The sequence below is a fragment of the Arachis hypogaea genome, chromosome 18 (assembly GCF_003086295.3).
Source record: "Arachis hypogaea cultivar Tifrunner chromosome 18, arahy.Tifrunner.gnm2.J5K5, whole genome shotgun sequence".
NCBI lineage: Eukaryota > Viridiplantae > Streptophyta > Magnoliopsida > Fabales > Fabaceae > Arachis > Arachis hypogaea.
The window spans coordinates 1,021,998-1,034,013 of record NC_092053.1 but is presented as its reverse complement, the minus strand read 5'-3'; the positions used below and the strand labels follow the sequence as shown (position 1 = coordinate 1,034,013).

The window sequence follows — 12,016 nt, the reverse complement described above, 5'->3', positions numbered from 1 at the left end:
TTATTGTTAGCTAGTAGAGTGTGCTGAGTTGTGGTGTATGATAAGACTCACGTCATTCATATAGACATCTCATTTTTCTTTTTTCAGTTTTTCTCTCAGTCTTCTAATTCTCTGTTTCGTTCACCATGGTATGCGGCTGATTTTTTTTTATATGAAAAACTTGGGTGTGTTGTGCCTCGTATGGAAAGTATAGGTGCTACACTCATATGTGGGACAGTTTTTTTTTGAAATAAGGGGTTGAAAAATCAGATCATGCATGTTCTTTGGAAGCACATTAATCAAACAGTCCAATTTGAGTGGACAAAAAAATTGAATTTGGGCAAAGTAATCGGATCGTCCGATTTTCATATAGTTTTAATTTTTTTTATTTTGCGAAATTCAATACGGACCGTCTGATTTGCTGTGTATCATATATATATATATATATATATATATATATATATATATATATATAAGTGTGTGTATTTCGGATTTTCTGAGTCTCTCATCACTTTCTTCTTCTGCTTTTTTTCTTCTTCTTCCCTCGGTCTCTCCTTCTCTGTTATTTCGGATGAAGAAAAAATGTTGATAGTGAAGTTCATATTTATATGAGAGAGAAAAACGGATGATAGAGTTTTACTAAAGGTATATTATTTCGGTCAGATTTTATTACAAACATATGAAGGAGAGAAATTTATTTGTGAAAATCCATTAGACATTGTTATTCAATCACAACCTCATTTGAAGAACTAAAAGGTGTGATTTGTGAGAAGATACGTTCTGAAGTGTCAAGAAAAATATCATGTATTTTATACAGATATTCGATACCGGTATTTGGTGGATTCGTTCAATTTCAAATGAAATATGTAACTGATGAAGCGAGCATGTAAGAGATGTTTTCAATGTACATTGAAAATCCCACCTAGATATCGTTCATTGAGTTGTATATTGAGTTCGAACAATCCGAAGCCGACCGGAATATTGAATGGGTAGATTACAACAGTGACAGTGAAAAAGAGTTTGAAAGCAATTACGAAGTTGTTGGTCCAGACGAAAACGAAAATTAAGGTGACGCCACTATGGCTCCAAATGTGTCAGACGTGACAAATACACTCGCAAATGGTGAATTTGCTGTGAGAATGGAATTTAGTTCGAGGGAAGTTGTTATTATGGTGATGAAAGATTATATCATTTGAAGAGGTGTAGACTATCAGGTGTATGAGTCGGAGCCGTTGACATTTTATGCCAAGTGTACACAGTATGGTCAGGTTGTGATTGGCTGATCAGGATTAGCATGGTCAGCAGAAAGTACTGTTGGGTTATAAGAAGGTATAATGATAGTCACACTTGTACCAGAGCCACCATTTCTCAAGATCATTCAAAACTGGATTCGAGTACAATTGTAGAAGCAATAAAGCCGTTGGTTGAGGCTGACCCCTCCATAAAGGTGAAGTTAGTTATTGCGGAAGTGCAGTCTAAGTTCAATTATACCATCAGCTATCGAAAAGCATGGTTGGCCAAGCAAAAGGTAGTAGAAAAAATATTTGGAGGTTGGGAAGCATCGTACGAAGCTTTGCTATATAGTTTGAGGCCATGTGTAATAAGAAGTCATCAGCAGTCGTCCATTTTGAGACTATGCCTGCATATTAAGGCGATGACTTGGTAACATATATCCGGGTATTGTATCGAGTCTTCTGGAGTTATTACCCCTGCATTAGAGCATTCAAACATTGTAAACCAATTGTCCAAGAAAGAAAAGAACCCCGAAACCCTTACGGCAAAATTCAACTCGCCGTAACTCCTCCGTCCGAGCTCCAATGGCCGCACTATTTGCGGTCACGCAACCACTGCGTCGAGCTCTACATTTCTACTGGAACAATTTCATAGATAACTCGCTTTATTATTCTCAGCCACTTCTTCCCCCAATTTTCAAAAATTGAGTAGAGGTATTGAATTTCTTTACTCTTTGATATTTTAGAATCTAATTAGCTTGAAAAAAATATTCACTCTTGCTTACGTGAAGCTTGGGTAAGGTGAGGATGTCATAAATTCTATTTAAATTACTGAATTTATGTTTTGAGTATTAAATTGGGTATATATGTGTTATGAATATGTATTAGATTGTGAAAAAATAATTGGAGCTTGAAATTGTGGACGTTGGAATTTTGGTGGAGGCTGGGCATTAGTATTTTGTTGAGTTTTGGGGCTGTATTTGTGTTGGGTGAATTGCTTTGGTCGCTACGTAGGAATCGGCCAATGTATGGTTTAGGTCTCTTTCATTTAATATATAATGTTCTGTGAAAACTTAGGCTAGACGACCACATGATAGGTTCGAATGGATGTGTATATAATTATTGCTTAGCATCTTGTTAACTAGTTGGTTTTGGTTTGGTGTTTGTTAACTAGTTAGTGAATTGAATAGTTTGTTGATTATAGATTTGAGGATGTAAATTTATGATTGATGATGCTTGATGATTAGTGGTGATTTGATGAATATGTTGATGATCTGAAATATGATTATTGTAGTGATTATTATGGTGATTGAGGAAGGGTATGTTGTGTTGAGTTGGTAGGTTTATATGTGAATAGAATGAAACTTTTGGAATGAAAATGAGGTTTGGGGGAAAATTGCAAAACTTTGGTTTTGGGCCAAACTTCGGTGGGCTATAACTTGGTTTCCGAAATCCCAAATTGATTCCAACTTATTTTAAATGAAAATTGGATTTGCGAAGTTTATGCCGTTCGAAGAACGGAAGAAAAACGATTTAAAACGACAGAGTTATGCCCGTCGAAAGTTTTGGTGTAAAATCTGTGATTAAGCAGCTGAACACTCCATGGTAATGCAGCTTTCTGGTTGATCCTTTTTTTTTTGAAGAACGTATGTCCACGCGTACGCGTGGCATGGGTTTTTGGCGATGCGTACGCAATTGGTCCTATGCGTATGCGTAAGGAGCTAGCAAGCATGTCCGCGCGTACGCATGACTCACGCATACGCGTAACATGAGGTACTCACTTGCGTGTACACGTGACAAGGAGACGCGTACGCGAGCTGCATTTTTACATTCCCACGCGTACGCGTGGCCCCTATTTCAACAAACATAATTTTTAGAATTTTAAACCGCACTTCAAGCTTCTAAACCTCTATTTTCACTCCTTTAGTCATAAATAATAGAATTAAACCTTATAATCAGATGAAGTTAGGAAAAATGGATAACTTGGAGGTGGAGTAAAGCTGAAAAGTGATGAATTGATTATGAAATGTTACAGATGATTATGTATGATATTTGGCTTGATAATCAAATGAATGATCATGCATGATACTTGGCCTGAATGATTAAATAATTTGAGATACGAGATTTCCTGGATAAAGTACCGTGGCTTGCCACCGCGTGTACCAGGTTGAAAACTCGATACTCTGTTGACCCTACGACGTAAGGGTGACCGGGCACTTATAAATTCACGGGAATGGTACCCCCATTGAGCGATTTGATATATATATATATGTGAGTAAAAGCTATGCATAGACTCATGGGGATGCACGTCGGGAGACAGTCCAATGGTTTAGCAAACCGGACTTGTCGGGTTGGTTGTATAACTGATAGATGAGCTCATTAGCAATAGGACAGCCATGCATCATGTGCATATTACTTGAATTATTTATTTGTGCTCTAACTGGGTTTGCCTAAGTGCATTTACTATGTTAAGCGTATATTTGTTACCTGCAGTACTTGTAACCTTCTTGTGTTTGTTTTTATCTGTTTATTTGTCTGTGAAATGCTGACGAAGATGGAGGTATAGAAGAATGGCAGTACGAGACTTAGATTTAAGATAAGTTAAGTTAGGCTTAGATACTTTTAGAAAATCACCTTTTATGGCTTCTGTTTAATACTTTAAGCTCTATAATATGAGTGTCGGCGTTCTAGGATTGCCTCTGACATTCCCAGGACCTTATCTATTATGCGTGTGGCACCTTTACCATACTGAGAACCTCTGGTTCTCACTCCATACTATGTTGTTGTTTTTCAGATGCAGGTCGATAGGCATCTCGTTAGGCGTCTGGACTCCTGAAGCGAAGTGGTTACTGGGTTATTTTGTGGTACAGTGATATATATATATATATATATATATATATATATATATATATATATATATATATATATATATATATATACTTAGCTTTCTCTCCGCATAACTTGTTCTTTTTGATCCTCTTAGAGGTTTATAGAGAGACAAGATTTTGTTTATGTACATTTGGGTTTTGGATATGTATATATATGTGTGTGTGTAAATATTCTCCAGCCAGCCTTGACTTCGCGAGCTAAGTTAGGAGCTTGTTATTTTATATCTTTGGCACTCTATTTCTACTTTTATTATCTTATGTGTGATAGTTATAGTTTTCTTAGCACGCAAGTTAACTTGTTTCTTGAGCATTGTGCTTTTATTTTGCGATTTTTATTTCATCTATTTTAAATTAAATCTATATAAAAAACATTTTGATAATTATTCTTTATCTCGTACGAAACATCTTAATAATAATTTTTTTTAATTTTACAGAATTAGTTGTGAATTTAATTTTTCTCAAATTTTACTGGAAATTTTATTATTATAATTTTAATAGTAAAAATTTTGTTATAAAATTTGCAAATTCTATTTCCGCAAATTTTTCAGCGAATTCCATAAAATATTTTGTAAACGAATAAAAAATCCTTTTTTTTAACAAGATACAAGTTTCCAACCAAATTTTTTATTTACTAAACTAATATTCTCTCACCTAATATCTTAAAATATATATATATATATATATATATATATATATATATATATATATATATATATATGAAAAAGTATACGTTATCAAGAAAGAATCTGCCAACTATTACCAACACGTGATAAATTAGGATTAACCTATGATTAACTTAGATGTGGCTTTATTTAGTAGATGGGTTTCATGTCCAGCCCAATTCAAGTTGGCAGATTTTGACAGATAAAAAGTTGGTAACGTAGCACTACTGTATATATATATATATATATATATATATATATAAACTCTCAGTCTCAGGTTAGAAACCCACACAACCGTCGTCATTGCCGTCTCTCTCTCTCTCCCCTCCGGCGTTTTACTACCTTCGTCGGCATAGCAGTTCGTCGTCGCTGCTTTGTTCTCCTCCGGCGTCGCCGCTTACTTCTCTGCTGCGGTTTCTGCGAGCTCCTCCCCCCTCGTCGTCGCTCTTCGCAGTCGCAACCAACCGTCGCTCCTCGCCGTTGCTCTTCGCAGTCGCTCCTCGCCATCGCTGCTCGATCCTCGCCGTTGCTACTCGATCCTTTCCCCTGGTTTGCCTCTGGTTCGCCGCTTCGGCCTCTCTTTACCGCTGTTCTCTGTTTTGAATTAGGATTCGCCTCTTTACCAAGTCGCAGACTCACAGTATCAGCACTTCTCTGTATGTCTCTATTCTTTTCTTCTTATTATTGATAATATAATTGATAAATTTTATTTGTTATGTGATTTTTCTATTGTTGCTGAATTCTGATGATTTCTGCAGAATGTAACGCTTGTGAAAGTAATTACTTATTTCAAGAGATTTCTAAGAGATATATGATACTTTAATGAGGAGGTTAAGGCTTTTGAAATGATGACATCATACTAGGGAGTATATTCAGAAGCTACTGGTTTTTAGGAATCAATTTGTATGGCTAGATTAAATAAGAGGTTATTTAATTGTAGGTGATTGCCTCTAATTGTACGTTTCTACTATTTATGGTCCTGATTGAACATTTTTCTGTTTTCTCCTTGCTGGTTTGTTGTTCATGGAGTTATATAACTGAGATGTGTTAAAGAAAAATGGTTGAGTACACAAACAAGGAAAAATAGATTGATAGAAATGTGATTAGTTCCAAAATAAGGTGTTTCAAGTTCTCTTTGATTGTAGGTGTGAAAAAAAGAAAAAAGCATTGTCCCTAAGTTTTCATAGTTTTCTTATTGTCACTTCATTTTGTACCTTTCTTGTTGTGACATAGCATTTGAGGGAAGGAAACTTGATATGTTGGTCTAAGTTTGAATGCTTAATTAAGCTTCGGCCTTACTTGCTTGGTTTTTGCTTTACTTTGATGTGTATTCATGATATAATACTTGTTGCTTTGAAATTATTTTACTCTAAGTGGAACCCAAAGAAGTATTACATGGTTGCATTATATCTAAATAATTTAATGTAATGAGAGTATAATATTTGATTTCCCCCTGGTTTTCAGCATAGATTTTTTTTCTGTCTTAATCTTTTTGAGATGGGATTGAGGGAGTGAAGGTTATATGGCTGGAATAACCCTTATTCATTATAGAGCATTTTATACTTCTTGGGATTATTGTTCGTTTCCTCGTAGATCCTTTTTCATTGCAGCTAGTTTTTATTTGTTCCGAATTCATCTCCATCTCTTTATTATCGCGGTTTCAATCCTCTTATATGCCTAATTGTAGCTCCAGATAGCTCATTCAAGTCAAAGTGTTTGTCTCTGATTCTTGGCTGAAAAATTTTAATTTCAACGCAATTCTTTCCTCATTATTCTCTGATTTCTTACACTTTACATGACACTTTTATTGTGTCATTTGTATTCGGATGCTTCTTTCTTCTTCAAGAATTCTAGCTCTGACGAAAATGAACCAAATTTTGATACGTACTTTAATAATAGGGTTTTCAAATACTAAGCACTTGCATGTACCTTTATAAATTATGATTTTAGCTACCTTAGCTGCATGGTAAATCTAGTTATATTGAATTCTGGGAATCCATATCCTTAATTCCTTATCATGCATTTCTCAGCGAATTTCATTTTAATGCAGCCATTTTCTTTGTTTGCTTTTGCAGGTAGTAATTTGATTATGCTAGATTAAGAATATAACATGAGCACCACAAAGCACAAAACTCCAAGGTCTCGTAGTCAGGCTTTGTTTTTCCGGGATTTAGCCTCACCTGTTTCTGCCAGGAGACAAAAGTTTTCAAGATCGGGCCAGGCAGCTGCAGTACCTGCTCTGTGGCGTGAGAATTTTGGTGGTTCGGACCTTCCACCTCCTCCTGTTTTTACCTTGGAAGACATGTCAGCTTTTTCTCCTGAATCAGGCATACCGGATTACCAAATATCTCCGGAGTCTAAATCCAATATTAGGACTCCAATTCAAGCTTCAAATAGAGAATTTTCAACTCCATTGAAAAGCAAATCCGAGGCCAGCACATCTTATGTGTTAAGAGGGGTGCAACAAAACCAGCTGAGCTCTACAGGGTTGAGTTGGTGGTCACCCACAACTGCAAAGAGTGGTGGAGAACAAGATGAAAAGGGAGGGAGTTCACCAGTTGAGGGTGTGGTTCAGCCTGGTGCTCTTATAACTCTCCCTCCGCAGCTGGAAGTAGCAAGGCCAGAGATTCAAAGGAATTCACTGCCAGTTGGGAATCTCAATGAGGAAGAGTGGGTAACTGTTTATGGGTAATGTCCTAACCTACTTCAGCATTTAAGTCTTGACTATTGATTGTAGTACTGCATTGAGTTATTAACTTTAATCCTGGTCCACTATATATATAACTTTGATTACGATTATGCACCTTATGCTATTGCCATGTATCATGTATGTAAAGAAAGCGTGAATAAAATATCATAAATTTTACCTAATAATTACCAAAAGAAATTGCTTCAAAGTTCAACCACTTGACAGCAATCATTCTTCCTGTGGCACACAAAAAGCTTACACTGAGTGGAAAAGAGTTCTAAACAATGTAAGAAGATGTGCAGCTATTTCTGTGCAAGAAATATACCTTCCACACAAATGATCATGTTTTCAGTGTAAAAAACGAATATGCTCTTGTACCTTTCAACAAGGCCTGTTAAATTTGCAACTATGTTTCAGATGTCCTTTCAATTATATGATGAGATATAGTTTTTATACTGTATATACTAATATCATTTCACTAACAAGTTCCACCTGCAGATTTTCTCCAGGTGATACTAATTTGGTTTTAAGGGAGTTTGAAAAATGTGGTGAAATTTTGAAACATGTTCCTGGTCCTAGAGATGCTAATTGGATGCATATTTTATATCAGGTTTGCAATCTTTCCCTTGCTTGAACATATTGATTAAATAGCGATAGTTGTGCATCAGTCAATCAAAACTATGCATACATACTGTTTTGATGATGTTATCAATGCATATGCAGAATCGTTCTTATGCACAGAAAGCCCTTAACAAGAATGGAATGCAGCTCAATGGAGTCCTAATAGTTGGTGTGAAACCCTTGGATCCCATGCAACGTCAAGCATTGGGTGAACGGCTTAACCATCAGGTATTTATACCCTTTCCTCTATCCTTTGCTAGAAATTCAGAATCAAGTATGCTGAAAGCTCCCTCTTGACCCTACCATCTGCAGAATGACAACTCAACTTCCCGTCAAACTGGAGGAGCCATTGTTTCTCCAACAAAATTAATGGCGTACAGGATGATGGATTGGCTATTTGGAGTCTCTGCTAGAGATTCAGAATCAAGTACGCTGAAAGCTCCCTCTCGACCCTACCATCTGCAAAATGACAACTCAACTTCTCATCAAACTGGAGGAGCCATTGTTTCTCCAGCAAAATTAAGGGTGTACAGGATGATGGATTGGCTATTTGGAGTCTCTGCTAGAGATTCAGAATCAAGTACGCTGAAAGCTCCCTCTCAACCCTACCATCTGCAAAATGACAACTCAACTTCTCATCAAACTGGAGGAGCCATTGTTTCTCCAACAAAATTAATGGCGAACAGGATGATGGATTGGCTATTTGGAGTCTAGATGAGCTATAATGGTGGATCAGATTATATCATTCTGTTTTGTTTTAAGTGATGAGTGACTGTTTCAGCTATTCAAATGCTGTTAAAAAGTTTGGCATGCCTTCTGGATTTGAGTTGGAATGTTTATACTTTGAATGCTAGTGGTTGGATTTTATTTCTTCATAATGTTTCATTCTCATTGGATAACTATAGGCCAGAGTCTTTGTAGCTGTGTTTTTGGAACATGATATATATTAACTACAGGTTCATCAATGGTTCTGTGAAGCTGGAACGTCATATATATTAAAGTTTCCTTCAATGCTGCTTGTGTATTGCAATTTGTGTATTGCAATTTAAAACAGCCATAACCTTAGATCTACGAGTAGCTCCATTGAAGGTGGATGATGAATGAGATTTGTGCCGGTTTAAATAATCCCATAATTTTAATTATTTTTTAATTTTTACATTTGTTTCAAAATTCTTATGTACTAAATTCATTGTTCTTTTTTAATTTTTCTCCTTTTTAAGGCAAAAAAAAATACTTTTAAAAGCTTCGATACCAAAAGTTCAAATGCTAAAAAACAGTTTCAAATAAAAAATGATTAAAAATAAACAATTATATTCAATCAAACAAAATTGCTATAAGATGAAAATGATTATCCTTCCTTAGTCTTTAATATGACTACTTGGACATATAAACATGAAATGAATTTTCATCAATTTTTTTCCTTCAAAAACGAAAAGCAAATATTCTCGTACATCAAAACTAATAGGGTATGCTCTTAAGAAGATTAACTTCCTATTATCAGTTATTATTATTTTTTTTTATTGAAAAAAGGTCTAAAACCATGATATTTGGATTCAAAGCACTTACTAAAAGGCACGAATAAAGTGAAAAGTAATTTCACAAACTGATATGTACATAATTTTATTCAAAAGAATCGCAAGATACCAAAAATATTATAAAAGATTGACATAAGTATCAAATCAGAAGGAAGATGAGAATAAAATTTGAGTTTGTGATTTAAATAAAAATACTTTAACCAACTACCGTACTCCATAAAAAAAAGGATTTAACCGTCTATCTTCATTACTTCAAAGAAACATGCTTATATAATTATGAAAAAATGACAAAATATATCGTGTATTGTCGTTGTATGTGAACAAAAATAAATAAAGCTAAGTATCACATTATGCAATATTATTAAAAGACCTCTGTTAAATACTACATTTAAACTTTATAATACTGTTGTTGGGCATCAAACTATTATTTTGATTTTTGAATAAGCATTATAATGCCTCTTTTTTATTTGATTAAGAATTATAATACCTCTTACAAATAATTGTTTCAACTTATATGCTTTGCAGAACTCTTTCTAACCATTGTCAAACTTGATATTACCTTATAAACAAATGTTGTCAAACTCTTTATTGATGGTGGTTTTAATGAAACAATATTGTAGCTATTAAGCCGAGGAACTTCAACAAAAAGCAAGGCTTTATGTGAAAATTGTTTACCAAAAAGACCAATATTTTCAAACTATTCTAATTAATAAAAATGTATAAATTCCTCATTAATCATACCTTGAGAAATACTGAAAAAAAAAGATGTTAGAGAAATACTTATTTAATATTAATTAATAATCATATTTATTATAATTATTATTAGTAGTAGTAAACAAAAGATAACACGAGAGAAAGGGTTTCTTAATTTTTTAAGCGATTCAAAAACTGATAGTTACACTAAGTCATAAACTGATAGTTACACTAAGTCATCAATATCTCCATAAAAAGATGTGAACTATGAAGTTAAGAACTCGATGAAAAGGAGATTCCATAAGAACTTGGTATGCATTGTTCATGTTAGGTGGTTCCAACTTCTAAATGCCCTTTTAATTGATTAGAAGAATTTAAAGGCCCATTTTAGGGTCATTATTGAAGTGTTTTAAGTTAAAATGATTCGGTTAATAATTATTAGAGGACCAATCACATCTATCTATATTTTATCAATATCAAAATAAAGGTGCAAAATTAAACATGTAAAAAGATGTGCAAAATTAAGCAGGTAAAACATTTCAAATAATAGAACTACTTAAAAAAGTTTGACCGCATATTATAAGTTACCACTCTATCTTTGGTTAGATCATGAAAAACAGACTAAGATAACTTCAAACATAATTTTCTAGTACAAAAGGGAATATAATCATCACTTCAAGAGCTTCTGTCTAGCTTACCAGTAATAAAATCTGACAGGTCTACTTCCTTCAATTAATCCTTAATTGACATTTGAATGGAATTCAACAATGCAAGCAGCTTTAAGCCAAAATTTCTACTGCTGAAAATTATCTTAGTATAAGAGTTGGGTGCCCTCAGTGGCTCCAAAACTTTTGCAGCTTCCTCTACATGGTCTTGTCAGATACCAACACTCCATTTTTCTTCATTCTCGGCCCTCTTTTCAAAACTTCCAACATGAGGTTATTCAATTATTTGCAATAAATGTGCACGACAGAACTCCCATCACCTTCAGGGTCCTTCTAAAAGTATTAGATGAAGTTGTAAGGTTAAAAATGAGCGATGTTGGTATGGCTATGCTATAGAATCCATATCAACCAACCTAGAAACACATCTAAGAATGAGATATAAAATTAATCATAAAAAATAACAACAAAATTCTTATAATTATTACTACTCTCTAGCCACAAAGCTTAGTTTTTTGTATTTACCATAGCAACAAATAGCATTAAAGCTTATGACACACAATAGACAACAAAAGTACCCCATTCCAAAAATCATGAACGGAGTAATGATATCCAAAGAAAAAAAAACAATTATGTAATACTTTTTCCTCAAAAAAAAAAAAATATCAAGAATCGATATAAACCTAATCAACAATAAAATTTAGATTCTTCCAAAGAACCATCACACATAAATATGAAAAGAGCCATAGTTGACGAGAACTAATCATTGAATTAAGTGCATGTTTGGGCGCCATTATTTTGTTAAAAAAAGATCTTTTTTCAATGAAAAAAGATCTTTTTTATTTTTTAACGTGTTTGGCAAATTTCTAGTAGTAAAAGTAAAAGCACTAGTAAAATCAAAAAAAATCTTTTTTGAGAAGCTGTAATTTACATCTTTTTTTAAAAGATCTTTTTTCCTTAAAAAAAAGATGTTTTTCATGTAATAAATAAACAAAAAAGTACTTTTATATTGTTATACCCAAACATAATTGATAGATAAAAAGACCTTTTTACAT

General features: G+C 34.0%; 1 protein-coding gene across 1 annotated transcript; it reads left to right on the top strand.

Annotated features, from left to right (window-relative positions):
• Positions 1 to 5,014: 5,014 nt before the first annotated feature.
• On the top strand, positions 5,015 to 9,036 carry LOC112771141 (nuclear pore complex protein NUP35). The gene is made up of 5 exons (XM_025815774.3): positions 5,015 to 5,417; positions 6,837 to 7,449; positions 7,949 to 8,060; positions 8,174 to 8,299; positions 8,384 to 9,036. Exons 2-5 carry the CDS (start codon positions 6,872 to 6,874, stop codon positions 8,783 to 8,785), a joined length of 1,218 nt encoding a protein of 405 aa, XP_025671559.1. The 5' UTR covers positions 5,015 to 5,417; positions 6,837 to 6,871; the 3' UTR covers positions 8,786 to 9,036.
• The last annotated feature ends 2,980 nt before the right edge of the window (positions 9,037 to 12,016 follow it).

Bases quoted from the DNA above. Each gene is read 5' to 3' on its own strand.
- LOC112771141 (XM_025815774.3), top strand. From the start codon at position 6,872: ATGAGCACCACAAAGCACAAAACTCCAAGGTCTCGTAGTCAGGCTTTG. The intron at 7,450-7,948 runs GTAATGTCCTAA...TTCCACCTGCAG, and splicing joins GAGTGGGTAACTGTTTATGG to ATTTTCTCCAGGTGATACTA. The intron at 8,300-8,383 runs GTATTTATACCC...TACCATCTGCAG, and splicing joins GTGAACGGCTTAACCATCAG to AATGACAACTCAACTTCCCG.